We start from the raw sequence: 27,071 nt of genomic DNA on the forward strand, positions 1-27,071 counted from the left end.
TATTGTTTGCCCTTGTTGTTGTTCATACGAATGAAACTTGTAGCGTTCGATGGTAATATTTTTTCTTGGACAGCAATATTTTTGAAATACAGCGACAACAATTTCATATTTTTGTTCCTCACCGTCATCAAAGCGAAACGAGTTATAAATTTCTGTGGCATCCTCGCCCAGCGAATATAACAACAGCGAAGTCTTTACCTTGTCAGGCTTTGAATCGTAATTGATGGCGGTTACGTAAAGGCGAAATCTTTAAATGAACCTATCCCAATTCTTGCTGATATTATCAGACCACTGCATTTGAGCAGGAACTGGCACTGTTCGATCCATGCTGTAAGCTACGTAGGCTATACAGTACTTTAATTCACTTCTGAGTTCTGACACCATGTAATATCTGTGCATATATAACTTTTATTAGCACGAAGCCGTTCGCACAGTCATTCACTTACATCGGCCAAACTGCCGGTCAGGTGACCTCAAGTTCAATGAATACACGTGGAAGGCATTCAACCGTAATAAAATAATAAAGCAGTGTTGCAGGGGTCGGCTACATATAGAACAGGAGGCATACATAAAAAATTTTGGTAAGACAAATTGACCACTGGATCAATCAGAAGTTACAGGAGCAGTGTTTGAATCAAGCAGAAAGTTACAGGTAAAACAGAGAAAAGAACACAAACATTTTGTTGGCTCTTTCTTTGTTTCCACAAAGATAAGAGTTAAACTGACTGGTAAAGCGGTGGTCGAATAAATTTGTGGCAGAATACGGTGCGATACTGATGAGCCCAGCCTCATGGGCGAAACACGTGTCTGTCGCTGTCAATTCTTGCTACAAATCGGCTGCCGAGAAACACAAACATTTCTGTTATAAAGTAAAATTAGTGAACGTTTTGCTTTAGTCAGCGAGGTCTAGTGGGTTAAGGCTAGGAAATACATTTAGATTACATGGAGTCGATTTCCACCCCTATCATAATTATTTCTTATGTAATTAGACTAATTACCAACAAAGTTCGAAGTAGGATCAACTCTCTGGCTGAATACTAGATGGGTAACAATTGGACGGTAGTCACTTAATCATATGTTCTGAGTTGACAGATTGGCGATGTCTTACAGCTACAGGGAATTTTATTGTCATGTTTAAGTGGCTACCCTATTAAAAAGTGGCGTTGTATTCAAACAAATTGTTACTCACTGAAGCATATAAATCTTTGATACAGCTGAATGCCTCCAGGGTTTTGCGCTGAAACTGTGTTGCCAGATTGGGCTACTTATCGCAAATTGGGCTACTTTCCATATGTGATTTGCGACAAAAACTTGAGCTTGGCGACTTGCGACTTTTTGGGCTACTTTTAAATTTAGATTGGCGACAATATAACAAGATTGCGACTTTTTTACATTGGAAATTTCTTACTAAAGTAAGTTTCGCTTGCAGTCTACTGACAGTTTATTTGTAGTTTACAAATTTTACAGCGCATTCTCATGTTTCCAAGACGTAGCAAGGGACATGGTTGAGTGAGTTTCTAGTCTATTCTAGCATAGATATCTATGATTCTAGCGTTACGTTATCTCCGTTCTATGTTTTTACAGTTTACTCTTACTGTAGAAGTCAGAACGCAGAAGTGCTTGAAAAGTAGTGTGCTGAAAAAGTAGTGAGAATCTAATCTGTTCCCGATAGAGCCTGATGTGAACGTGCCTTACTGTACTGGTAACTCTGTTGCTATTTAGCAGAGTAATTTGTGCAATTTCACTGGGTTTGTTAAGCTGATTTTTCATATGTGTGTTTTTTAGCTGTACATTCAAGAGCATTTGACGGCTTGTATGTTATTAATTAACATTTTTTTTCAGGTTCTTCCACTGACTGGCATGCAGTTTTTACATAGTTTACTAATCAATGTAGTAATAATTGGAATAAGAATGAATGGCTTGATGAAAATGTATGTTTGTTGAATTTGTGTAATGATGATTGTACACCTTGTCCTTCAGTGAAAAAAAAACCCAACACATGCAGGTGTTCCACTCCACAAATCTTAATTTTTGTTATGATTTTATGAGAAAAATTGGCTTTTTTGTTGAAATATGTTGAAATATCATTGAAAGATATTATTCAGAAGCAATTGTGAGATCATTAAATACTATGACTGTTTTAATTCTAAAGTTATTTCGGCTTAATTCCGCGTTTCCGCATTTCCGCCTTTTAGTGTTGTCCAGATACCAGCGACTTAAGGGAGGGATTTCAAGCAATTTTGATTATTAACTAATATACCATAAGCAAACGAAACCAAGCAACAACATGGAGTTTATTATGATACACAGGAAAAATAACTAAAAATTGCAAACGTTTTCAATCAAATGTGTTCAACAATCAAATGTGTAAGACGAACAATCAAATGAGCTGCAATTTTTATGATTTTTTATGACTGAGGTAAAATTTATGACTATTTTATGGTTTTTTCAAAAAATGATAAATTTTATGATTTTTTCTGATTTTATGCCGAGTGGGACCCATGCACATGACAAAACTGAGACTATGCTGAGACTAAGCAGTTCTGTCATGAAGTATGCGTAACAGAGATATCCAAAAGATTGTGGCTGTGTCAGTGTTAGAACGCTTCACGGGGGGTCTGGGGGGCGAAGCCCCCCAGAAGTTGGAAAACATAGTTTCCGCGCCCCTGCTATAAATTGGGCTACTTTGGGAGCAAATTTGCTACTTTTTTGGCTACTTTTTTTTTTTAAATCTGGCAACTCTGCGCTGAAAGTTATCAAATTTTTCAGAAGATAGTAAGAAGAAAAATCACTCAAAATGTTTGACGTTTGGTGGAAACAATTTTAATGAGTTGCTTATCAGTTATTTTTGTGGAGTTTTCTTTGCCACCTTTTTTCTTGATAGTGAGCTAGGCCTAGGCTATTTTCTCAGATATCTCGTCCTTTTAAATAATTTTTCCAAAGTGGTTTTTGTTGAGTGGTACCGGTAATCCACATTTTCTTTACTTTTTGAATTTTCTGAAGGTAATAACATTTGTAGTTACTTTAACATTGTCATGACGTTTGTGTACTATTAACTCTTGTTTGAAAACCCCTTCTATGTTTCTTGCAAATTGTGTTATTTTCACTTTATTAGTCCGTAATAATATCAAACTGAACTGCATTTATGTTTTTGATTTTGTTTTAAAGTTTTGCTTTATTTTAAAATAAAAAGGTTGAAGCAAAATCAATTCTTTTTAGATACGGGATATTAAAGTTATTCAAAATATTTTAAGTTCGTGCAATGGTTGGACGCCATGGGCGGAAATGTGTTAAAAGTGAAGAGCTTAACCTCCAATGTGAATGGAACGAATGTCGACAAGTTTTTACTGATTTAAGTGACTTTTATACACATCTGTATGGCCACTATGAGACAAGTTCTAACATGGAGACACTTCAAAGTAAGTTAGAAAATGTTTTGCGTTAACTGATTGTATAATGATGTGTCTGTTGCTTAGATCCGTATTGACAAATGTTTATGATCTGTTGCAAAAACTTAACTGCAAATCGTCAAAGTCAACTGATTTTAAGTTTGATTACTATAGCTTGTTTTTGCATTGTCATGAACTGTAGCAAAATTTGACTCAAAGCGTTAGGCTAGTATGGTAGCCTACGGTACCGTACGTTTATTGTACTACCGGGTATAGTACCGTAAATTGTGGTAAGTTTTAGCCGTTTTTACTTGTTTTCATATATATTTTCAGTGTCTGATTCCCCATTATGTTGTAAATGGAATGAATGTGCTTTCATAACAAATTGCCACAACAGTTTGTTACGACATCTGTATTTTCATGGATACCACACAAAGGTAAGTTGAATTGTGTGATGCACAACAGAACGTTTGAGTTTGAAATGTTATGTTGCTTTGTTAGTGTATTGTATTTTGTTTTAAATAATACTATATATTCAATCCAATGAAGTTTTTGTCTATCATGTCTATCATATGTGTCGTTACTTGTTTGTTTTAAAATTTCACTAGTTGCTAAGCCAATTGTCTGTTTCTCATTAGGTATAGGCTACTGTTGTTAGATGGACACCTATTATTATGAGGTTTAAGATTTTGCTTGAGTATTCTAATATAGATGTTAAAGTGTAATTCTGATGCATGGTACAAGAAGCGCTACATTACTTTGCTGTACCAACTCTTCAAAACTACCTAACAATCATCTGTTCGTAGTAAAAACAGAGAGAGACTGTTCACCAGGCATTTGGTAATAAAATGAATTTGCGTTCTTCTGGTGACTATTTACTAGGTTACCTCGTGATGTTCAAGATGATAACTATTAACTAGCTTTTGTATTTCCGACGTTTCGTCAGTTAGCACGACTGACTTTATCAAGGTGGCTAAAACAGGTTAACACAACCTGTTCAGCAACGATGGCACAACACAAAAACATACTGATAAAATGAATAGGGTAAAGCAGCAAGAATCAGAATTAAAACACGCCACAAGATACCTAGAGGTTAAACTAAATGCGGTGAATGCCTAAAACTTGTCTGATGTCTTTTCAACGTTTCTTGACAGTGGCCCAATAGATAGATAAATTTACGCTGTTGGAAAGTAGCCTACTGGTTTTAGGCATTCACCGCATTTAGTTTAACCTCTAGGTATCTTGTGGCGTGTTTTAATTCTGATTCTTGCTGCTTTACTCTATTCATTTTATCAGTATGTTTTTGTGTTGTGCCATCGTTGCTGAACAGGTTGTGTTAACCTGTTTTAGCCACCTTGATAAAGTCAGTCGTGCTAACTGACGAAACGTCGGAAATACAAAAGCTAGTTATCATCTTGAACATCACGAGGTAACCTAGTAAATAGTCACCAGAAGAATGCAAATTAATTTTATAATCATCTGTTCCTTGTTCATATTTCTTATTCATCACCTTTTTCAGTTTCTCCACATGATTTTGTTGTATTTTTTGCTGATTGGTTTGTTTTAGTTTTGTTTTATTTTGTTTAAGATCTGTAATGGGGAGGAGCGTTAAGTGAACACTTATTTTAGCTACAGCACTAAAAGTTAAAAATTGCACCATTTTGTTATTTTGCATCAGAATTATTATGCTTTTAGGTCTTTAATCAAATTTGATCTTCTTGGTGGATGTCGCGCTGATAGGTCTAATGCTTATAAAGCATTGTGCTATTGACTAGATACAAAGTTCACAAATTTTCTGGTTATTATTTATGCCATTCTTTTATGAATACTGAAAAGTTTGGGTGTTCATCAGGACAATTATCGTTTTCTACCATTCTTTTATGGTACCGTAGGTCAAGTGGTGGGGAATGCTTTGTCTGAAAAAAGAAGAACTTGGAGAATGTCGAGCACTGCACAATAGAAACATAATTCCTGAACTGCCAGATGGGTTTCGTTGTGAGTGGACGGATTGTTTTATGGTGAGTAGCTATATATATTGATTGATTGAATTTTTATCCTCGGACTGGGAATTGGGAAAGCTTCTTTGAAAGCTTTTTCGCATACTTGTAAAGGCTTTGAACCACTGACGCAAAGTGACGCAGGGCCGGTCATCGAGATTGACTGATTGAAGTCTTGTTGCCGGAGAGCAGTCCTTAACCTTTTTTGTTCACAAAGTCACTAACCAACTGAGCTATCGGGGTGGACAATATTTGCAGCCACTTGTATAATGTATGTCGTATCTGGCTTGCTACTCAAAAGGGCACTGGTTCAACACCACTAGTCCACTAAGAGCATGCGACTGTGTTCTTGACAGGACACCCATAGGCATATCTAAAGGTGAACACGAAGGTTGGCTTTCTTGCCTTCTTGTCTACTTAATCTAAATCCTCAGCCCCCGGACGTAAACCAGAATACGAAAAAAATTGACAGTTTTATAGTAACATCGATGAAGTATTTAGAGTCACTAAATTGGCTCACACAAGGTATTGTTAATATCGTTTTTGAAGTGTATTGTAAAATGCAGTCTGGAATAGAACCCACACCTACCATTAGAGGCAAAGGCACCAACTACTCGGCCACTGATTTTTGTAGCATGAAAAACATGTTGGTACATATAAGAGATATATATACAGCATAAAATACATCTAGCCGGCCCGGAAAAACACCAATTTGAATGCGGTCACTGGCCGGATACATGGAGCACTTTTGAATGTTGTCGTGGGCTGTACAAAAGTTGTCTTCGGGCCATAGGTTGCTCAGTGCTCACCCTTGGTCTAACTCTTCAACCATTAGGTGCAGTGTTGTACGTTGACGCCGTCAATTTGACGGCGTCATTTGACGGCGTCAACTTTTTGTTGACGCTGAGGCTAGCGCAGTCAGTTTATTTTTCATTTGACATTTGACGCCGTCAACTATTTTGCCGATTTTAAGCGTCAAGCGCTAAGTCATTTTTTGTTTTCATGGAAAATCTCGTTTCACAATAAGAGTGTCACAATGTATTCTGGCCAGCGCGACTCATCTGAATTAACGGCTTTTGCGTTGGTTGGAATGGCTCTCTGGAATACATGCAGAAGAAGTTTGCCAAATGGTGATCACCCATGTATTGAGAACGAGAGATCAGAGACAAAATGCAAAAAATCTATGAATGGCATCGCGGACGTTGAATATACTTTATTTCAAGAGCTCTATCGTCACCACCGTGTTATCTCGGAGGTGAGTAGGTGACGGCTCTATGCCCCTGAAAAGAGCGATGTTGGTGCAGTGGACCTCGTTAAAAGATGTATACATACTAAACTATCACAGCACGCTTGGAACAGTAATACCTTTCCGACTAAACGCTTTCAACTTGTTTTTGAAATACAACACACCAATACCAACCAGCGCTGCTGTGGAACACATGTTTTCACTTGGAAATGACAATATGCGCAGGGGCGCCGGAAGCAGGGGGAGCGGATGCCCCCCTGCCCTCAAATTTCTGTGGATGGGGAGGGAAGAGGGGGCAATGGTGCCATTTTAAGGTCATGTAAGCAGTAAGCTACTGCACACTTTGCAATATAAAAATTTATGCTATCCGCTTTTAGCCTAATTATAATATTCTATTTTGCCTCAAAATAATATTCTCGACACAAAATTCTCCATCACAGTAAGTTATATTACATCATTATAAAATAGCATGATGCCCTTCCGTGCCATTGTTCTTTGTATAGCGGACACTTGTATCATTACTCGATAATGAGCTGATAGATGAGCATTATCGCTATATCTTATCTTAAAACTTACAAAAAAAATTGGCCTTTCAGCAACAAAAGTGCCCTTTTTTTATACTCCTGCCCAGTGCCCATCCAGTCAAAAATTGCTCTGGCGCCCCTGAATATGCGTCTCAAACGCAGCAGATTGTCAGACAAACGTTTTGAAATGCTTGTTTTTCTGCAAGGAAATAACTAATAGGCTGAGCAGCTAATTACAATACAGTCTCAAAACATAATACCTGCTCTTTATTTATAGCTATTGTTAGCCTGAACTTGGTTGAAATATTTTCGTTTTATGAGACGCTGGCAAAAAATAGTGCTAGAAATTAGCGCTGACGCTGACGCCGTCAATTTCTTTAAGAGCTTACGCAGTCCTTTACGCCGCAAAGTTTTTAGGCAATTTGCGCTGACGCCGTCAAATTATTTCAATGACGCGTACAACACTGATTAGGTGTGATCCTGTATGTGACATTGACAAAACATACAGATCTATTATTGTACGGTAGACAAAAAAATCTCATAAAAGTTAGATGGACTTGATGTTTTTTTTTTTTATTATGCTGAGGTTTAGTGTATAATTTTGGTGTTTTGGTTAATGTTTGGGTGGCAACTGACTTTGGTGACCTTTCGGTACCAACCATGTTATGTTAATCATTTGTGTTTTGTATATATTTGTTTATTGGTCAACACAACAAAGTAAACAGAACTGAACTTTAGCCTAATATCAGTCACAACATTTTATTTCCAGTAGCCATGTTAAACAATACACCTGTTTTTGAGTCGAAGTTAGTTAATAATGTAGATGACTACTTTAGCTTAACGAATAGCTTGATCAATTTCATTAATGTACAACTTAATGAATTTACAAATAAATTTTTATGCATGATTCATTCAGTTAGTTGTACCGTATAATAAGTTATTGAACCTATAGGAATTGCACCACAAATCGAGGGTCTGCTACTATTTGGTGAGTCCGATTCGGTGAGTTCCTAACCTCTAACCCCTAACCCTAAAACGGCAATGATAATTAGACTACGGTACCCAATAATTTAAAAAAAAAAATGAAAAAGTCCCCCGTTAAGGGATCGGACTCACCGAATCGGACTCACCAAATCGGACTCACTGAATCGGACTCAACGGGCCATTCCGACAAATCGACTATGTACGATTGTACGTGATTCATGCAATGTCGGTTATATACCACCATGTTGTTAAAATTATTTCTATTACAATGTCTCTCCCTATCTGCCACATGCAGTTGGTCTTAATTAGATGTTGGATAATTATTTCTCACAGCTTACTAAACCTAATGTGTTCAAATGCTGATGTTTTACTTTGTTATGTTTTTTGATGTAGGCTAGGATTATTTTGCTTTATTCCAATAATTGAAGTAGTGTAAAGATGAACTGGTGTGCAAACAAGCCTTATTCTCGTTACAGTTATTCGACATTCCTGATCAGTTTTACATGCATGTCTATAACCATGCTATCTTTGCTGAGGAGGAACTGGTTGGAAAACAACAGAATGGATTTGTGTGTCACTGGGAAGGTAAGCATTGAAAGCTATGCTTTTTACATGTTTCATAGTTATACCATGTTCAATTGTTCATTTCATTTTTCATTTTAAATCAACAACTATTTCTATAATGTTCCTCATTGTTAGGTACATCTCGGTTTAGTTACTTCTATAATGTTCCTCAGTTGAGTCACTATAATGTTCCTCATTGTTAGATACATCTCGATTTAGTCACTTTAGTGAGATAGGTGAAGTATTAGAGCACAGATGTGTAGATAAAATATTAGAACCCAACCCTTGAAATTTCTAACATAACACAAGTAATGGAGTCTTTCTCAATATTGTCAACATTTTCTCAGGTTGCAATTACAGTTACGAGACAAGGAACTCAAACAAGACCAGCATTGGCAGGTTCAAGCTTCGAGAGCATCTTCGCTCGCACACCAAGGAGCGATGCTATGCTTGTCCTTGGTGCGGCAACTTGTATGTCAACCGCACCAAGTTCACAGACCACATGAAGAGACAGACCAATATTGAAAGTAGGAGGAAACTTGTTGTATGTAAATACTTTGGTTGCTTCTAGTGATAGTGATATATACTATAGGTCATTGATTAATAGAAACATTACAATACCATGACTGTGATACTGTGCTGATATTATCATATACCGTTAATATTACATATAAGATATTATTAATATTAACATTACGATACTATGCCGATAAATATGAACTCGTGGATTATGTAATACACAACGAAATCTGACAAGGCATGCAAAGTATTGCCTGGGTGCATGCAAAGTATTGCCGAAGCATCTCCAGGACCAGATCCAAAGTAAAAATTGAATTAGAAAAAAGAAAACCCCTTAATCACAAGATGAAAATAATCTTGTGAGAATGTGAGGGCGAGGAATTTTAAAATAAAATTGTGTCTATGCTTGAGTGAAAATCTATGTCAATTATCACGTATGACTAAGGGAGGTGACAAAAATAATTACACAAAGAGCAGCATGCAGCAAAACACCTGATGTCGACATGTTCCTGTTTCATTTGTGATATGCATTTGCCACAATACATTTCATGACTCATCATGTTTATTTTTGCTTAGGTCACTGCTTCCAATGCACTCATTGTTCTAGAACATTCGCCACAGAACGGTTGCTGAAAGACCACATGCGCCATCATGGTATGCATCGGTTCGCTTAAGAATTTTCTACTACATCCAGTGTCTTATCATTACCAAGTACTTGTCACTGTGGGGTGCGACGTTTCTTTTAATCAATATAATATTTTGGCCCGACCCAACAGCCTTTAACGGTATTATAATAGCAAGCTATTCATTATTCAACATATTGAAAGATATCTTGCTGTTTACTAAAGTTGATACTCCAGTTCTGAACCGCTGCTCACTAAGCCAATAGGGTGTTGTGGAATAACCGAAGTAGCCGCACATTTCTGTATACAACATTGCGTAACTGTGTGGAAACAATTTATAAAGAAAATGACTATACAAGTTTTTAGCCTTTGTGAATGACTTTGAAATTATCATTCAAATGGATTGACGAATCCGCGAGTAGTTTGGCAACAAAAATGAAAAGCAGCATGGAACCTCTGTTACTGTTCTTATCGGGTGTCTTGTTATTTCCCAGTAAACCACTACAAATGCCCCAAGTGTGCCATGACCTGCCCTAACCCATCTGGACTGAAGCACCACATGCGCTACAAGCATTCCGACGAAAGGCCCTTCGCTTGCCAGTACTGCCAATACAAGTACCGTACTGCACATTACCTTATATATATACTCAATTACTCATTTTGTTCAATATTTATGGTGTAACATTTGTTTAAACTTTAGAGGAGTACACACCTCTTAGTTAGTGGCTTTCAATTCTCACATTTCCTTAACATCAAAATTCGCTCAAGGACACCGGTATTGCTAAAGTTAATAACAGTAATAAAGGTCTGCCAACCAAAGTGCTAGTAGCTCCATCATTGAACTGATAGGCAGCAGCAGCATGTGCTGCCACTGTCGGTTGTTTTAAACCATTCACTCGTAAGTACCGTTGTAGTTCATGATCACAGAAAAAGTTGCTTTTTCAATTAATTTCAGCTTGGTTGAACTATTTAAAGTGCAGTTATCATGTCTTACCGTAGTACAACCAAAGAACTTGAAAATCAAAACTTTTCCAGATCAAAAACCTCATACGACCTTCAAGTGCATCTGACCTTCCATCAAAGCGACTTGTCCTATCGATGCCACGTGGAAGGGTGCGACTACGCCGTGCGATCGCTACAGAACTTGCGTCATCATTTTAGAACAAAGCACATGGTGAGTACTTTTGGATGTATTCACACTTAGACATGGCTCTAGTCTAGTTTAATGCCTGTTAGACGGCCTTCCCTACGCTTGTCGAGTGCTGTTTATAGTTGGAAAGTCAAACCACGGTAGTTGGAAGTCATAAACTTTAGATCCTGTTTCTCAGTCAGCAAAAACGTCTAGCGACGCTAAAACGATGCAAAACAAACAACTTTTGTTAGCAGGATTATGTTAATTCAAAACAATGTTAAAACCTATAACTTAATTTTGTATGTGTAAGTGAATGTACCTCATACTTGTTCAACGAAGTAAACTACCAACACTCTATGGGAAAAGAAATTGTTGGTGGCATCAATGGTCTATTCAACGGTATTTGTTAGATAGATTATCTTGAGTCCGATGAACCATATACTGTATATTCAAAGAGCATCAGGTCATCAAAACTACATTAACTTACACTACTTGCCTCAGAATACACGGCAGTCACGGCATTACCTTCCAATTTAACTCGTGGCGTTGATACATTAACTTTTGCATCTCATTCCAGATTGGAAAAGGGAAGTGCTACGCTTGCCACCTGTGCTCCAAGAAATATGGGGTTGGCTTCCAGTTGACTCATCATCTTCGAACTGCTCATAACTTCCAGTGGCCTCCAGGACACTCGAGATTCAAGTGAGAATTGTGGCTTTCTAACATAGTTCGAGCTTACAACAAAAACAGTAGCAAAGCCAAGAATCGAATTTGTTTATTTTTGTGCTTTTGAAGTTGTCGTACGATTTTTTCGAAAAGTGGCGTATCTCTAGTTCTTTCTGTTTTCGAGATTTGATCTTTTAAATGTGATTTGCAACGCCTTGATGTTTTTGAAATGCGTTTTTCTTTCAAAGTTGCCAAACCATTTTGTGGGGCATGTTGAACCAAGTGCAAAATAAACCTTGAAAACTGCAAGTACCGAAAAGTTTCGCATCATTCTGATGCCACGTGGAGTAAAAGAATTTTTGAGAATGCAACATAGTGACTTCAGTAAAAGTCTCACCAGATGCCAACTCATGATTAATTCGATGATATAATATCAACCTCAAAATTCATTCGGTCCCCCGGTTTGCCTGCCATAGCTCGAGACAATTTTTGAAACAACAAGCATTTCGATCATCACCATATTTATAAGGTATTGCTTGACTCACTTTGTTGACGTCTGTGCAGGTACAAGGAATGCGACGACGGCTACTTCCGTCTGCAAACCTTCCGTTTCGAAAGCGTTGAGTTGACAGAGGAATTGATGGTGGATGACCCTGCCCCCACACCAACGTAAGTTACCAGACAGCAAATTAACCGTTTTTTACATTGATTCAACGTCTGCAAACCGTCCCAATGTAAAAACACGGTTGATTTGCTGTCTGGGTAGTTGCTAAATGACAGTAGCTAGAAGTCTTTTCATTGCTAAACAAAAGATTTCTATTTTTGGGATAGAATTCCTACTTTGAAAACTTGTCAGTTGTGTTGCATGCCTCACTTGTGTAGCCTTAATGCAAAATTAAAAAAATGAATTCTAAGTCAGGTTTTGAATCCATGCCCTTTTCGACGACAACCTTGCGCGAGCCATTGCTAACTTGAGTTTCGGTAATAACTTCAATCATTTCAGTGCCGCAGCTACGTGGGCGTTTACATTGCTAGTTTATTTTGAAGTCTGAGTTCTGGTGGAGATTCAAAACAAAGTTATTTGTTTGCGTATGATAGTTCGTCCGAGATAGTTAGACGTCGATACTTTCGAGAAACAGTACAAGATGGACTGCAATCACAGGAAAAACTAGTGTTCTGTTTTCAGGGACGCTGTTGGTCAATCCAATGACAAAAGGCGAACTGCGAAAGCCAAGAGCTTCCCACAAAGGAAGCGCAAACTTCCGAGTAAGTCTTTCTCATCTTCCACCATCACAACACGATCCGCATCGTTGATTCTGCAGAAGGCTCAAAACCAAAGTGAGTGAAAAGTAACAAAAAAATGTTTGTTGACGTTATTTTCTTATTTAGAAAGTCTTTTTGCCAACGAAACGATTTGCCATAGCTGCTTTGTTTTTACGTTAAAAAACGATAGGGTCATACTTGGTATCGAAGGGTCCGGTTGGATAGCCGCAATAGAAAGTGCAAGGTTAGCAGACCTCGGCTACTTTCCCAGTTAGCTGGAGTTGATATCGGCTTCCCGATTTACAGCAAGAGCGATTTGACAAATAGTCCATGACCCTGTTGTCAATTTATATAACATCTCCCTGGTGCGACATATGATGTTTAAACAGCCTCTTTCCTTATTTCTTTAAGTCAATCAACTTGCATATAGTTGTATTTCTTTTTAAATTGAATTGTATTACGCTGTTATGAAACATGTCCCATAACAGTATTGTATCATAACAGCATCTGATGACATTTCCACAAAGAAACAACCAGTTTATTGATGAACGCAAAAATTTGTTTGCAGGGAACAAATCCAATCCACGATCGCGCAACACAAAGAGGTTGAGCAAGAAAAGAGTGCCATACAACAAGGCAGCAATGCGTCCTTCTACAAGGTGGTAGAGAATAGTATAACGTTAATTTTTTATCAACGATGCATATCTTTGGATACCGTTAGACCTAGTTGATTTACTGACGAAATGTATTTTGCAATTAAGATTTGAGATCTTTGAAATATCTGTGACGGCATTTCCTCCCACCATGCCAGTTTTAACAACCGTCCAACAATCCATGAGTTCATTTTGGGTGTTTGAAAGTTCAGATTAAGTGGTTAAATGCAAGAAAGCCAATCTTCGTGTCCACCTTCAAGTATGCCAGTACCTTGCGAGTGGTCAAGGGAATGTAAACGCAAATGCTAAGAAATTAAAGTGTGAAAAGGGAGTCATGTCTTCAACTCTCAATTGGATTGCCCATGACACGAGAGAAGGATGTTGTGGTGAATAAAGATCACTTCCATCGACTTCCATATAAGGCAACATGTTAACCAGCATCCCATCGAAGAATGCAACATGTTCGAACCCGCGTGATTTAGAGAGTGTTTCAAATATATCAGTTCAAAAATTTAAGTCAAAATCGCTCCATTTCTCCACTATTTCTGTTTTAATAGGCTTGATCTAATTTAACTATTTATATATATGATTACTGCAAATAGGACACCATTGTTTCGACTTTAAGGTCTCCTCATCGTAGTAAACGTACAATAGACAGATCGCATTATTACCATATATAAAGTAACATCTAGCGTGGTGATTTTCCATTTGTAGTATGTAATGAACTAGCCTACGTGGTACGTTAAAACTAAAGGTAGCCTATTACCGTAGATATTTTCAACTTTATTAAAACCAAGCCCAATTTTCAGTGCGTCATTGGAAGACATTGATTTAGAAGCTCCTGTGGTGCAAGGAGGTAAGCTGAATATTTGTCCACCATATAAACTACATGAACTCATTTTGAATATACATTGGTAACGAAAAAGTTTGGCATGATGGCATCAATAAAGCCAATGGATTACCGTCGCAGAATTCTGCTTGTGAATGTCTCAATATTGACAATTGGGATAGCTGATTCTAAAGTGGACCAAGTCAAAAAAAGTGATTTTGAAATCATTGAGTAGCTATGATAAAATATGAGTTGTCGGCAGCCGTGGCCGAGTGGTTAGCGCGTTGGGCTCGCAGTCGAGAGCCTGCATGTTCGACTCCAGCCACCCGCACTTGCTGTTGTTTCTCTGGGCAAGAAACTTTACGATAATTGCCTCTACCTAGTGAACGATTTCGAATAATGGGTAGTACCAAATTTAAGTCATAAGTAGAGTAGACAACCGGAAACTGACATTGCCGTCGGCTGCAGCGTGGGTCAGGTGTACGTCGGAAGGCGCACACCGATGCATAGCGCTCAAGTCCGCTTTCCCGCAATGCAGGATAAAGATAAACAAACAAACAAGAGTTGCATAGAGTTTCTACGAAAAAAGACTCGTGCTATGATGAAATATGTCACTGAAGGCTTGCAATCTTTATAAAAATAAAGATTGAAAACCTTCAGTGACCTCTTTTATCATAGCATGAATCTTTAAACTCAATGGTCTCAAAATCACTTTTTTTGACTTGGGCCACTTTAGAATCGGCTTCGGCTTTCCCAATTTAGTAAACACCAACAACTTTTCGAGTGGTTAGTCGGTTCTCGTGTTCGGACTTTCGTTGTCATGTTAGTACCAACACCATATTAAAATTATTGGCTGATGTGTACGTGCTGTAGGGTTAAAAAAAAAGAATCCGAATCGGTCGGCTAAATTTAGCTTTGATTGCGTGTTTTAAAAAGTTAAGTTGTCAATTGAAGTAATTTCATTAATTTAAGTTTTGATTGTCAGATTCACCGAATGGTTCCGAGGCCGTACCATCATCATCTACAACGATGAAGCAACTGCCACCTGTAGAGTGTGTTGAACAAAACATAAAACCTCGAAACAAGACTGACTGCTCTCCCTGCCACTCGACGCAAGATGCTTCCCTTGTGTCTGAACAATCAGTGAAAACTGGTGTCGCCTCAGATGCTTCAGCAGGAATGAGCCAAAGCAGTGACCATCTGGCGTTGGTGGATGGAACTTTGGCAAGTGACCCTAACGGGGAGTTGATCTCCGTCATGGTGGATGGAGAAAAGTATTACCTGGTGCAGGGAAAAGGACCTGGGGAGATGAAGTCAGTCACATATTGCCTCGTCAGTGCTTCAAAACGTGACGCTCTATCAAGTGGAATTTCACCTGGCTGTTGATGACCCAAAGATAGTTGGCAAATTGACTTAATATAGTGCCAAAATAAAGGCTTTATTCAAGCTTTTAAGGTACCATACAATACACAGAAGCGATGAAAAAAATGGCAACTTTTGGTATTTGTGAAAGAATTGCAGTGCCATAAGATGCTGAAACAACATGAAAGTGAAAAGCCTTTCCTATATTGTCAGTTGATTTTAGTTATTTGGTCACACAATGCCATCATATTCTTCTCGCTTTTATATTTCCAGTAGCTTTGTTTACTGCGAGAAAATTTTAATTCAAACTTTTCGTTGCTTGTGTTGCTGCTATTTTCGCTCACTGTGGCTCATGGAGAATATCAAAGTCGCTGTCTACCGCCCAAGCGTTGTCATTGACGATATTGTGATACCTGTTGTGCCATGGTGGTCGGCGATGCAGGATTGCAGGCCAGTGTTTGTGTCTGAAAACAGTTTTAAAAGTTGACAGCGTTTAGGTTCTGTTTATCACGAGCGATCTACTTGGCGTCAGCATAAGACTGACGACTCACTGTAGAACAGCAAGTACTGCGCTAACCATACCGGTGTAGCCTTCACGCAAGCCATTCCTAAAACATATATCTATTGTTGTCTATTCTCTCTCTACACTCAACAGCCGAGAAACTTAAGTACCGCATAGATTGTAGTTTTTTTTTAACCCTGCAGATAAGTGAATGCAACTTTGTGGCGCTCTTGTACTCCCAGAACCATCAGCACTGACAGTTGTGATCAAGGGGTACTTTTGGAGTCATTGTGAGGGACCTGAGAACGAAGGAAACTGGGCCCAAATTATCTCAACGATCCTGGTCAGAACCATGACATCTTCCTCATGCTGAAGCCTATATTGCTTATTATCCAACTTCACAAGAACTATGCTGATTTATTTTCGTTATCTTGCTTCAAATATATTTATTGTTTCAAACTTCTTGTTCTGATGCTAGCGGCGTAGAAACAAGTAGCCCTGGTCACTGGCGTACGGTGACCGTTTTTTTTTTTTTTTTTGGGCGTTCACTTTTCAGACTTTAAATACGAAGTTTGCTCAACTGCTGTTGAGATTGATTATATCAAATCAAAGTGAACAGATATGATCAAATCACTGAAAATTTAGCATGCGTTTTAAACTTTCTAAAAAATGGTTACCGCACGTCACTGGTCCTGATCACCTCATAGTGGTTCGCTTCCAGGTCGGGTCGCATCAACGACTGTATGCAGTGGCGGCTGGTGGCCTCCTGAATTGGGGGGGCTGCAAGGCAGCATATCCAAGAATTGTTGGAGGGCGATATCAGGCGAACCTTGCGGGCGTGTCGCCGAAGGCGACACCCACGGCGGGGGGTCTGGGGGGCCTCCCCCAGAAAATTTTTTACAATTACATTTAATTTGGTGCATTTTGAGAGCATTTTCAAAAGAAATTTGGGAGTGGAATAACAGTCAAAAATGCTGCTGTAGAGCTTGAAAAATACTAATATTTCAAATTTTTATATTCAAAATCAGTGCTAAATACAAATCAAACTATGTTCTATGCACTTCGTCGTTTTCTCAATAGTTCGCTCAGTTTGTTGTCTGCAAATATTTATTGTCGATCGCCGGCATCGGACACGATTGTCCACATACGATCCACACAAAAAAAATACACAGAAACAAAAGACAAACAGAAGTACATTCACAGGAATGACGCTGAAGTAAGCAATAAATTTATTAATCAATCGTCCATTTCAGATCATGCGATCCATATCACACAAATTAAACATGCGAAACAAAAATCAATATTCAAAATGAAATATCATACTTAATCTGTTCAAACACCCAACTATAAAAAGAAATTTAAACTTTAGAATGTTGATATCACTGCTGTGCCATAGCAGCCATCAAGGCTAGGTAACGGCATAGCCTACATAGTGGTATTATAATGAAGGAGGTAGTTTGAGTTACGATAGCAGTCATACCTTATCAGGGAATCAACAATAGAGTTTGACGATGATTCACATTACCCAACAAAAAAAAGGCCCTTTTCCGTTGTAATGCATCAAATGTTATATGACATACAATGTTACACAAGACTTGATGTTCACGTAGCCTACGCTATAATGTTTGGGCAAATGGTGAATAATTCTAAATGCATTATTGAATGCAACACGCAAGCGATTAATTCACGTTGGTGATAATTTTCCCATGGTGACATGCATACATTGGGGTACAATATGAACGGAAGAGAACATTTTTAACTTCACTGGAGCTCTTGTAAAATTTTAATTTATTGGTAAAACAGTATAATGATCGTACTTGTCGGTTTATATCCTTGTCATCACACATTGCCGTGTCAAGAAATACACCCAAGTATCTGACGCTATCTACAAATTGGATTTGACTTCCGTTGAGCCGTGAAATTGGATTTAAATTTAACTTTAAGTGATTAGTTAGAAAATACATAGCAAACGACTTTTTGCAGTTAAAAACGATCTCATTACAAAGTACATAATCTTCGCACACACACAGTATATTGCAGTATACATGTAGTATAACCGTAGCTACATCTTTTTTGGAGCACCCTGCATGTATGCACCCACTGCTCCAGAACTAAAAATGCTTGGAAGTTAACATTTTTTATTCTTTCCTACAAAAATTATCTTTTGCCAGCTGAAGCCAGCTAGCAACCCTGCATGTATCACAATACAGAAGGACGAAGACAAAATCGCAATTCTATCACAAGTATAAATGCCCACTGGATGGCAAGTATAATTCAGTTCAATTCAAATTATTTTTCTTTGACAGAATGCAAAAGAAATGATATTGTAAAAAAGAAATACAGTAACAAAACCAACAAAAGGAAAAGGTGGCAAAACCTTAATGGTTTAAGACGTGCATGAAAGGATCTAATATTGCGGTATATGCATCGATAAATATAGTTAAGCACGGCCACCAAACCTGACACTTTAAAACAAGTACTAGATGAATTAGTTAAGAATCAGTCGCCTCCTCATTCCAGAAACAATTGGAGCGCCAATTCTTAAAGCAATGAGAACACGACTGAACCTAACATTACAAAAACAAACAAATACACACACACATATTGTAATTATAACCATTGATCTCGCTCAAGCCATAGGTGCCACATTTACTCTTTGCTACACATTACTGAGCATCACATATAAAGGACAGCGGACCTTTATTTATAGATGAATTCCATTCGGCGACTTTTTGCCATGGCAAAATGGTCAATTACCCTCTCGTTGAAATCTTTGGTTTCAGTTATTAAGCGATTTTCTATTGACACCATGGCTAATGCAGAAAGTCTTTCAGTACACATGGTGCTGCGGGAAAAGGTTTTAATCCTTTTCAGTGATGAAAAGCAACGTTCTGGTTCTGCTGTTGACATTGGAGTGGTAAGTAGAATTTTAGCTAGCTTTATTACTTCAGAAAAAGTTGATTGCATTTCTTCCAGGTTTAGCAACGAAAGCAGCTGCACAAGTCCACTCACTGAATGCATGTCATTTCTAGAATAGAGAACAGACAGCTCCGGTTTGAGCTTGTCTTTGATTAACATAGGGTATGCTTCACAACATTTTTCTAAAGCTTTTTCTGGAAACTGTCTTGCATATTGTGAAGCATTTTTCAAATTAAATAAAGTGCTTGCTTCAAGATGATTGGTGAACTTGAACCTTTCTTGACACTGCATTAAGACAACATCACATACTTCTTTAGCATCAATGATTTGGGATTCAGGCATTCTCCGTGTGGGTGAAGGTGACTCATTGTCTGCAGCAATGCCTTCCCTTATTCTTTGTATTGCTGACAGAAAATTATCCAGAGAGCACTGCACTTTGAATGACTCAAGCTCCACAGACTGCAGCTGAGCAAACAGTATGTCAACATGAGGCATGATTTTCGAAAAGAAATCTAACCAAAACACAAATTTTGGATCTATGAGCATTCGTTTTATACCAGCAGCAGCAAAGCCAGTCACCGAAGAGTTGCTTTGTTCCAAAGTTGAGCAGCATTCTATAAGTGCGTCTTTTACCTCCGATACAGCATTCACCGTCCTGCTTTTAAAATTCCATCGTGTTGCTGATGGGCGAGGAATACGCCTTTGAGCAACTTGGTCCAAAGCAGCCATTCTTTGAGGAGATTTGGAGAAAAAACTTGGGATTCCCGAAAGACTGTTAAAAAAGACTCTGACACTGGTATTCTGCGAAGTGGCTTTTTGTATAACCAAGTTTAGCTGGTGTGCATAACAATGGACAAAGTGTGCATTGCTATATACTTGCTTGATTCTTGATTGCACACCATTTCTTGCACCACTCATAGCAGCAGCACCATCATAAGTTTGTGCTACAAGTTTGGATGTATTGCTCCCAAGCAAAACTTTAAGTTCCTGAAATAGGATTGAAGACAGAGCTTCTGCTGTCTGGTTAGCAGGATTAAAAAAAACCCAAAGTCTTTCAACAGGCTTCCCATGACTTTCATACCGTAGTACAATCACCATCTGTGTCTTCTCTGAGACGTCAGTAGTTTCATCACACATGATTGCTACAAATTCAGACTGTGATATTTCTTCTTTAATTTTGCTTTTGCAAAGCTCAAGAATCGTTTCCAAAAGCTCATTTTGAATAGTTTTGGATGTACCTTTGAATACCTTTGCAGAATTAAAATGATTTTGGAAGCGTGAGTCAAGATTGGAAGCAAAATCAATTAACCCCATGAACACACCAGGATTTTTTGAGCCTTGACTTTCATCATGTCCCCTTAATGGCAATTCAAATCTGCCACAAAATTTTATACAATCTATAATCTTTGACAATACTGTTCTGTTCTTCGTTACTTCTTCATTATGTTTAGTAATGGAGAGTTGATATCCAGAATCTATAAGTGTAGCAATATTAACTCTGCCAAGCACTGAAAGACTCAAAGTATTGTTCATGTGGAAAGTTGATCTACTATGCTTCTCTGTCTTTCTACTGAGATGTTTCAGGTCTTTCACACCTACTTTGGTCCAGGAATGTTCTTGATCTCCACCAAACAGTAAACAGGGAAAGCAAAAGAAAGCATTTTCACTGTTGCAGCCACACAGCCAGTCATGATCATCATACACATTTCTGTTAAACTTCCTTGCATAAGGGTTACCTCTACTGGTGGATGATTGGGAAATGTCAAGGTTTGGAGTGGGTCTTCCTTGTGCTTTGATGCTAAGTTTTTCTTGCAGAGACAACTGGGAAAACCTAATTTTTTTCAATGACATTACAGAATTATCCATTGTATATAAATTGCAAAATGTTCCAATTAAAGTGTAAATTATTATAGCATAAACCTGTTAAGACAAATGAAATCATTGTCAATTTTTTTAAATGAAGGTAGATTCAGAGTCAAAATAAGAGTATCCATATATATATGACATTTTTTTTTTATTTATTTGCATCAGACTCAAGATGAAAGTAGAAACAAAGCAGATACTCAACTCCGAAGAGCTGAGTCGTAATGTACCAAATACAAAGATTGAGAGTAACAGTCTGTTCGCATTAGTTCATATATCCATTTGTTGGAAGACAAGTTACAGCGGGTTACAAACTGATATAATTTTTTACAAATGAAAGCTTGAAAAATGGTGATATTGTTATCAACGAATGCAGAGGTGATGCTGCATCGTCTCTGCAGATTAAACAACATTCTGTAACAATTATTGTATCCAACACGTAAGGATAGAAGATAGTTACACCATAGTTGACAGGCATATAAAGGCATACAATAGGAACGAAACAACACATTTTTAACAGCAATCAAACGTTTGGAAAACCTTGCTTTTAACATGTTTTCAGAACAATACAATGACCGTAATTGTCGTTTCATGTCTTTATCATCAGGTAGAAGCGTTAATTATTACTCCAATATATTTCAAGGGTCTCAAAGCAGATACGATTTTTATTTAAATACCGTATTATATATGATCGGATTATAGCCAAATTTCAACATCTAGGCTTTATATAAAACACCAACAGTTTTGGGTGCTCTCAGGGCCGGATTTAGCTGATGGGGGGCCCGGGGCACTTTTAGATCGGGAGGCCCCGTGAAAAACCGTTACTACGTCTGCAGTTCATAAATTGTGTGCTACGCTAAACAATTATGAATTTGAGGTCATACAAGGCAAATTAAGTCATATTAATCATAAACAGTATAGCCTACAATAACACGAATAAAGCAATGAAGTCGACAAACCAAAGAATATCTACATAATCTAACTAGTAGGCGTAGGTTAACACACAGCTGACGAGAACGCTACATCTATGTCCAACTAATCAACAAAAATGCATCCATGGATAAGAGAGCGCACATTAGTTTCAGAAACTTAGTAGCCTATGTAGGATGGAATTGGTGTCCATTATACAGTACAAAAAAGATAAGCTTTTTAAAGCAGTGAGTGATGTTGGTCAAAGTAAACAAAACAATCAAACTATGAAACCAGTCAAGTGTTCACTGTTCAGTTACTGTAGACTAGAGACAGTATCACTAGATATAGGCTAAGATGCATTACGTTAAGGCAGATTTAACTTGCACTTTACACAGTTTACTACTAATGAACACTGTGCAAAGGGGAAAATAAATCACAATCAAGTTATTTGTATTATGAAACTTCACAACTATAAAAAGCAAACAACAATAAAACACAGCTTTCTGAAATCAGTGAAACTCAATAAAATTGTTTGCTGCATATAATTTTTATAATCTGAAACAACTAGGCTACTGCAATTACTGTGCAATGTAGCCTACTAAGCAAGTGAAATTAGGAATTCTGTCACACATCCCATTTTACTGCACCTGCAAAATATCTAAAAACACTCTTTCTTTCTACATTTAGCATCCACAAAATCTCTGATTAATTCATTAAATTCCACCATTTTAAGGACACTGCTTTCAATATTCAGTAGGCACAGAGAACTTAGCCTTTCATGACTCATTGTGCTTCTCAGGTGATTTTTTATCAGTGCCAATTTGCTGAAAGATCTTTCACCAGAACAGCTTGTTACCATCATACTCAAGTAAATTCTAAGGGCAATGTTAACACCTGGAAATGTATCACATAAACCTTCATCATGCAACAAAACTGCTTGCTGCAAAGGGGCAAGGCATGACCTGAGCTTGGCAAAAGCTGCAAATTGAACAGCTTCTTCAACAAAGACACTGGTAAGGTCTCCCGGATAAAAGCTTGTTAGTTTCTTTGCCTCACTTTTTATCTCTGGAACACTCAGATTGCATAAGTTAACTAGTACGTTGAACCTATCATGCACCACTTGGTACGCTGCTCTGCGCTGTTTTAAAGCAACAGAGAGCTGATCTAAAATAACATTGAAAACTTCACATCTGAATTTTTCTCTTGGTGTAAAAACAACCTCTTCTGAGGTTGTTGATGCGTCTTCATCGAACCGCTTGTTCCTTGTTTTCTGTCTGTTTCTGCCTGATCTATACACCATACTGGTACATAAGTTTCCAGCAACCTTTTCCAACTCATCAAACCTATCTCGGATGGATTGTACAAATTTTTCAAGAGAGTCTATCAAATCCACCACTACTTTCAGGTCAATATTAACACCTTGGAGTGCTTTATTGGTGCTGTTGAAACGTACAAGGACTATGTTCCACAAATTAGCTAGCAGAGCAATTTCCAGACAGTCCATTTTGTCCCTCAATGAACAAGCTTCATGTCTTGCTTCTGGCTTTTGTTCCAGGTTATTTTCAATATTCTCAAGAGCATTTTTAATGGAGTTGTATCCATTCACAAGGGCTATAGTAGCATCAGCTCTTGCTGACCAACGAGTAGCTGACAGTGGTTTAACCGATAGTGCACTTCCATTTCCTTCTAGAGACTTAACCAACACCTCCCATCTCTTCGTTGACGCAGAGAAAAATGTGTACAAGCTCTGGATAAAGCCAAAGTAAGACACTGCCTCAACACAGCATGATGCAGCAGCCTGCCCTACAAGATTTAGGGAATGTGCAGCACACGGGATAAAAATGGCTTTTGAGTTCTTGTTTTTAAGCCTTGCCTGCATACCTGCATAGCAGCCAGACATATTGCTAGCATTATCATAAGATTGTCCTCGACAATCATCAAAACTGATTTCTTCTCTTTCGAGAAACTCTAGAAGAGATGAAGACAGAACTTCAGCTTTGTGAGAGCCAGTCTGCAAAAAGGTTAAAAATCTTTCAACTGGTTTACCTGAAACCACGTAACGTACAATGACGGTTAACTGGTCAACATGTGCTAAATCTGGTGTTGAATCCACTGAAACTGAAAAATACTTTCCAGCTTTGAGTTCTGCCACAATGTATTTTCTAACCTTTTTTGCTATCAACAAAATAAATTCTTCAAAAATGGTTGATGACAAATAGGACTGCCTACCACTTCCACAATTGCCATACTTCTTAATATGACCCATAAGGAATGGATCAAACTGTGCAATAAGTTCGACGATTCCTAAAAAGTTGCCATTGTGCTTGGATCCTATTTTCTCATCATCACCCCTAAATGCCAAGCCTCTCTCACTTAAGAAAAGTATGACAGCCACAACACGGTGAAGCACTTCATACCAATATTTCCTGTTTTCTTGCTCTTCTTTTTCTAACTGCTTGTCAACATGGGAAGAAGCGCTACATCGAAGGGTGAACTTTAGCACACTTTCTCTGTGTCGTTGACCTTTTTCATGGCATTTCATTTTTTCCTCTGCTTTTTTCCAGTTTCTAAAACCATCCTTTTTTGAAAATTTGTCCTGGTTGGTACGCATTAAAGTACAGTAAAAACAATAGACAGCCCCTTTTGATGTGCTGTAAAGGAGCCATTTTCTTAAATTTGGTTCACCATTGTCATGTGTAGAAAAAACATGGTGTTTTTAAAATATCGACAACTTTGACCTGATTCATAGTAACGGCTGGATTCAGGATAAGAATCAAAGTCATTTTTGTTTTGACATACTGGTGTGATGGCAGTTGACCAATGGAATACACACTTTTCTGTGACAGGAAACCACATAGCTGGATCAGGATCGTACCGTGAGACTTCACTATCCTGATCAGGAAAAGTATCTGCAGAAGGGGTGCCACTATATTGCAAATCACCACTATCTTCACCTTGTTTTGTTAAGTCACCTTGGTTGTCTGCAAATGTACTTGAGGATGTGGATGCGGTTTCAGGAATATGCACTTCAAGTTCAAACTGTTCAGTACTGGTACCAGTATCTTGTATGTTTTGCAGAGAGAAAAAATCTGTGAGACGTTTTGTCTTTGCAACAATTGCAGCATTTTTTTCACTTGATTCCTTGGAAATTTTTCTTTTCTGAGCTCCTGAAAGCTGAATTTTCCGTGGCATACTCAAGGTTAAAATATATACTCTCTAAACAAAAACGATATAAAGCTTGAGTGATAAAAAAAAACTAGAAAAAGTGCTATCATATTTGTAACCACCACAGGTTGAGTTACTGATTCCATTTGGCTACCAATAGTAGCTATGCGGACCGCACATACATTAAACAGAGAGAATGCAATAAAGGGGACCCAACACACTGCAGAATCGAGAAAATTAACAGGGTTTAGGTCCACTGAGACCAGAGAGCTTGCAGGGCGTGGAATAGGAGGGCTAGTTATTAGTTAAGCACCATCCAAAGTTACAAATTTATGAACTGAGCTCTAGTAATGGAGTAGGCCAGCATAGGGTTACCAAACGAAAATGATATATGATTTATTAAGCAGTAGCACCAGCAGTCATTTCAGTTCCCACGAATCCAGCAGGCAATTACATCTGCATTAATCTATCAGTAGGCTAGAAATCCGATATCAATCAGTTATTGATGTCTTATTCAAATAGAAATATAAACATTAGATGAAGAGTGTAGGCTACTTACATACTGTATGACTTCCACAATAATAAACATTTAAACCCCAAAAAAGCTGCGTTCGAATCTTCCGCCTCGCCATCAAAAATCAACCTCATGGCGATGACAACATCCGGGAAATTGCATAAAGCTTATTTTGGGAAGGGCAACGCAGTCGACCGAAACTTGCGATGTAAACAAAGGCTACGTAAAGGGTCAGAAACAGTGTAGGCTATAAACAATTAGGAATAATTCGGGACTGAGATTATGAAACCAACAATATTCATATCGCCATAAAAATAAAGTAACTTAGAAGACTACACAAGATAACTTGAAAGTCACCCACACCGTTGCTAATGCCTTAACGCCAAGCTCAGTCGCCACCTTGTGACTAAAAATAAACTTTGGAAGAAGAGGGAGGCATTATGCAGAAACTTTAATGGTTGAAAGAAAAAATAATAATAACACTAAATCACATTTTTTTCTTCGTCGGGGGGCCCTTCTAAATGGGGGGCCCGGGGCACCTGCCCCCTCTGCCCCCCCCTAAATCCGGGCCTGGGTGCTCTTCCACAAGACGCCCTGTTGGTCAACCGGACAAAATGATGACGTCACACACATTGGAATGGACTATTATGAAAAAGGAAATGCGGGGTGGAAATGCAATGAAACACACCAGAAGGAAATTGTCTCCCATTTATTGATTTGTTGTACCTTACTTAATTTATACCTTATTTAATATACGAGCAATCGTTGTTCGAAGACAGCCCCCAAACGAAGCTTTTGGCCAATGCATGCAATGGCGAATCGATCGTCTTCCAGTTCACGCCTTGCATGTTCACGATAATTAATTGTCTCCCATTTATTCATTTCTTGCACAATTTCAACAGATTTGCTATCGTTGAAAAGCACAAGCATAGATCTAACCAACTAAGTTAATACCAAGTCCCAAAATACTACTAGCTCCATCTGGTGGCCACCTAAACTTGACCAAATTCAAACCATTATCAAAAGTTTATTTGCAATGATAAAAACATTAAACGACAACCAATTAAAAGAACATGTTACTGTTACTGTTACGTGGTGTCACAGAAGACTATTACGCATCAGCTGGATGGAAAGAAAAACAAATGAATTTGTTTCCCAACAAATAAACGATAAATGGAGTCTGATTAATAACATTAACCTCAGAAAATTGAGATATTTCGGACACATAGCAAGAAGCACCGCGTTGGAAAATTCAATGTTGACTGGGATGGTGCAAGGAAAACGAACAAAAGGACGACAAAAAATGAAATATTTTGACAATATCAAGCAAATTACAGGAATAAAAAGCATACCGGAAACACTAATAAAAACAAAGGACAGAACAAAATGGAGGCAGTTCATAAGGGAGATCACAGCTGATCAAACATGATCAATCTGTTGAAGAA

The 27,071-nt window shown here is 38.1% G+C and overlaps 2 protein-coding genes across 4 annotated transcripts; one reads left to right on the forward strand and one right to left on the reverse strand.

The window, feature by feature from the left end:
* The first annotated feature begins 2,855 nt into the window (after positions 1 to 2,855).
* On the forward strand, positions 2,856 to 16,706 carry LOC145764705 (histone H4 transcription factor-like). 3 transcript variants are annotated; one of them, XM_082576359.1, is made up of 15 exons: positions 2,856 to 3,003; positions 3,220 to 3,419; positions 3,723 to 3,826; positions 5,282 to 5,407; positions 8,617 to 8,725; positions 9,052 to 9,231; positions 9,800 to 9,877; positions 10,341 to 10,461; positions 10,882 to 11,020; positions 11,556 to 11,680; positions 12,209 to 12,313; positions 12,831 to 12,982; positions 13,476 to 13,569; positions 14,370 to 14,416; positions 15,375 to 16,706. In XM_082576359.1, the coding sequence occupies exons 2-15, from the start codon at positions 3,263 to 3,265 to the stop codon at positions 15,773 to 15,775; spliced, it is 1,938 nt and encodes a 645-aa protein (XP_082432485.1). In that variant the 5' UTR covers positions 2,856 to 3,003; positions 3,220 to 3,262; the 3' UTR covers positions 15,776 to 16,706. The 3 variants fall into 3 exon arrangements, with proteins under 3 accessions (XP_082432485.1, XP_082432484.1, XP_082432486.1); XM_082576358.1 differs by lacking the exon at positions 2,856 to 3,003 and having other exon boundaries at positions 3,206 to 3,419; XM_082576360.1 differs by lacking the exon at positions 2,856 to 3,003 and having other exon boundaries at positions 3,206 to 3,419; positions 13,476 to 13,566.
* Positions 16,707 to 22,605: 5,899 nt separating this feature from the next.
* LOC145764406 (zinc finger MYM-type protein 1-like) lies at positions 22,606 to 24,489 on the reverse strand. The gene has a single exon (XM_082576022.1). The coding sequence runs from the start codon at positions 24,487 to 24,489 to the stop codon at positions 22,606 to 22,608; it is 1,884 nt and encodes a 627-aa protein (XP_082432148.1).
* Positions 24,490 to 27,071: the final 2,582 nt, after the last annotated feature.

Source organism: Aplidium turbinatum, chromosome 2, assembly GCF_918807975.1.
Source record: "Aplidium turbinatum chromosome 2, kaAplTurb1.1, whole genome shotgun sequence".
NCBI lineage: Eukaryota > Metazoa > Chordata > Ascidiacea > Aplousobranchia > Polyclinidae > Aplidium > Aplidium turbinatum.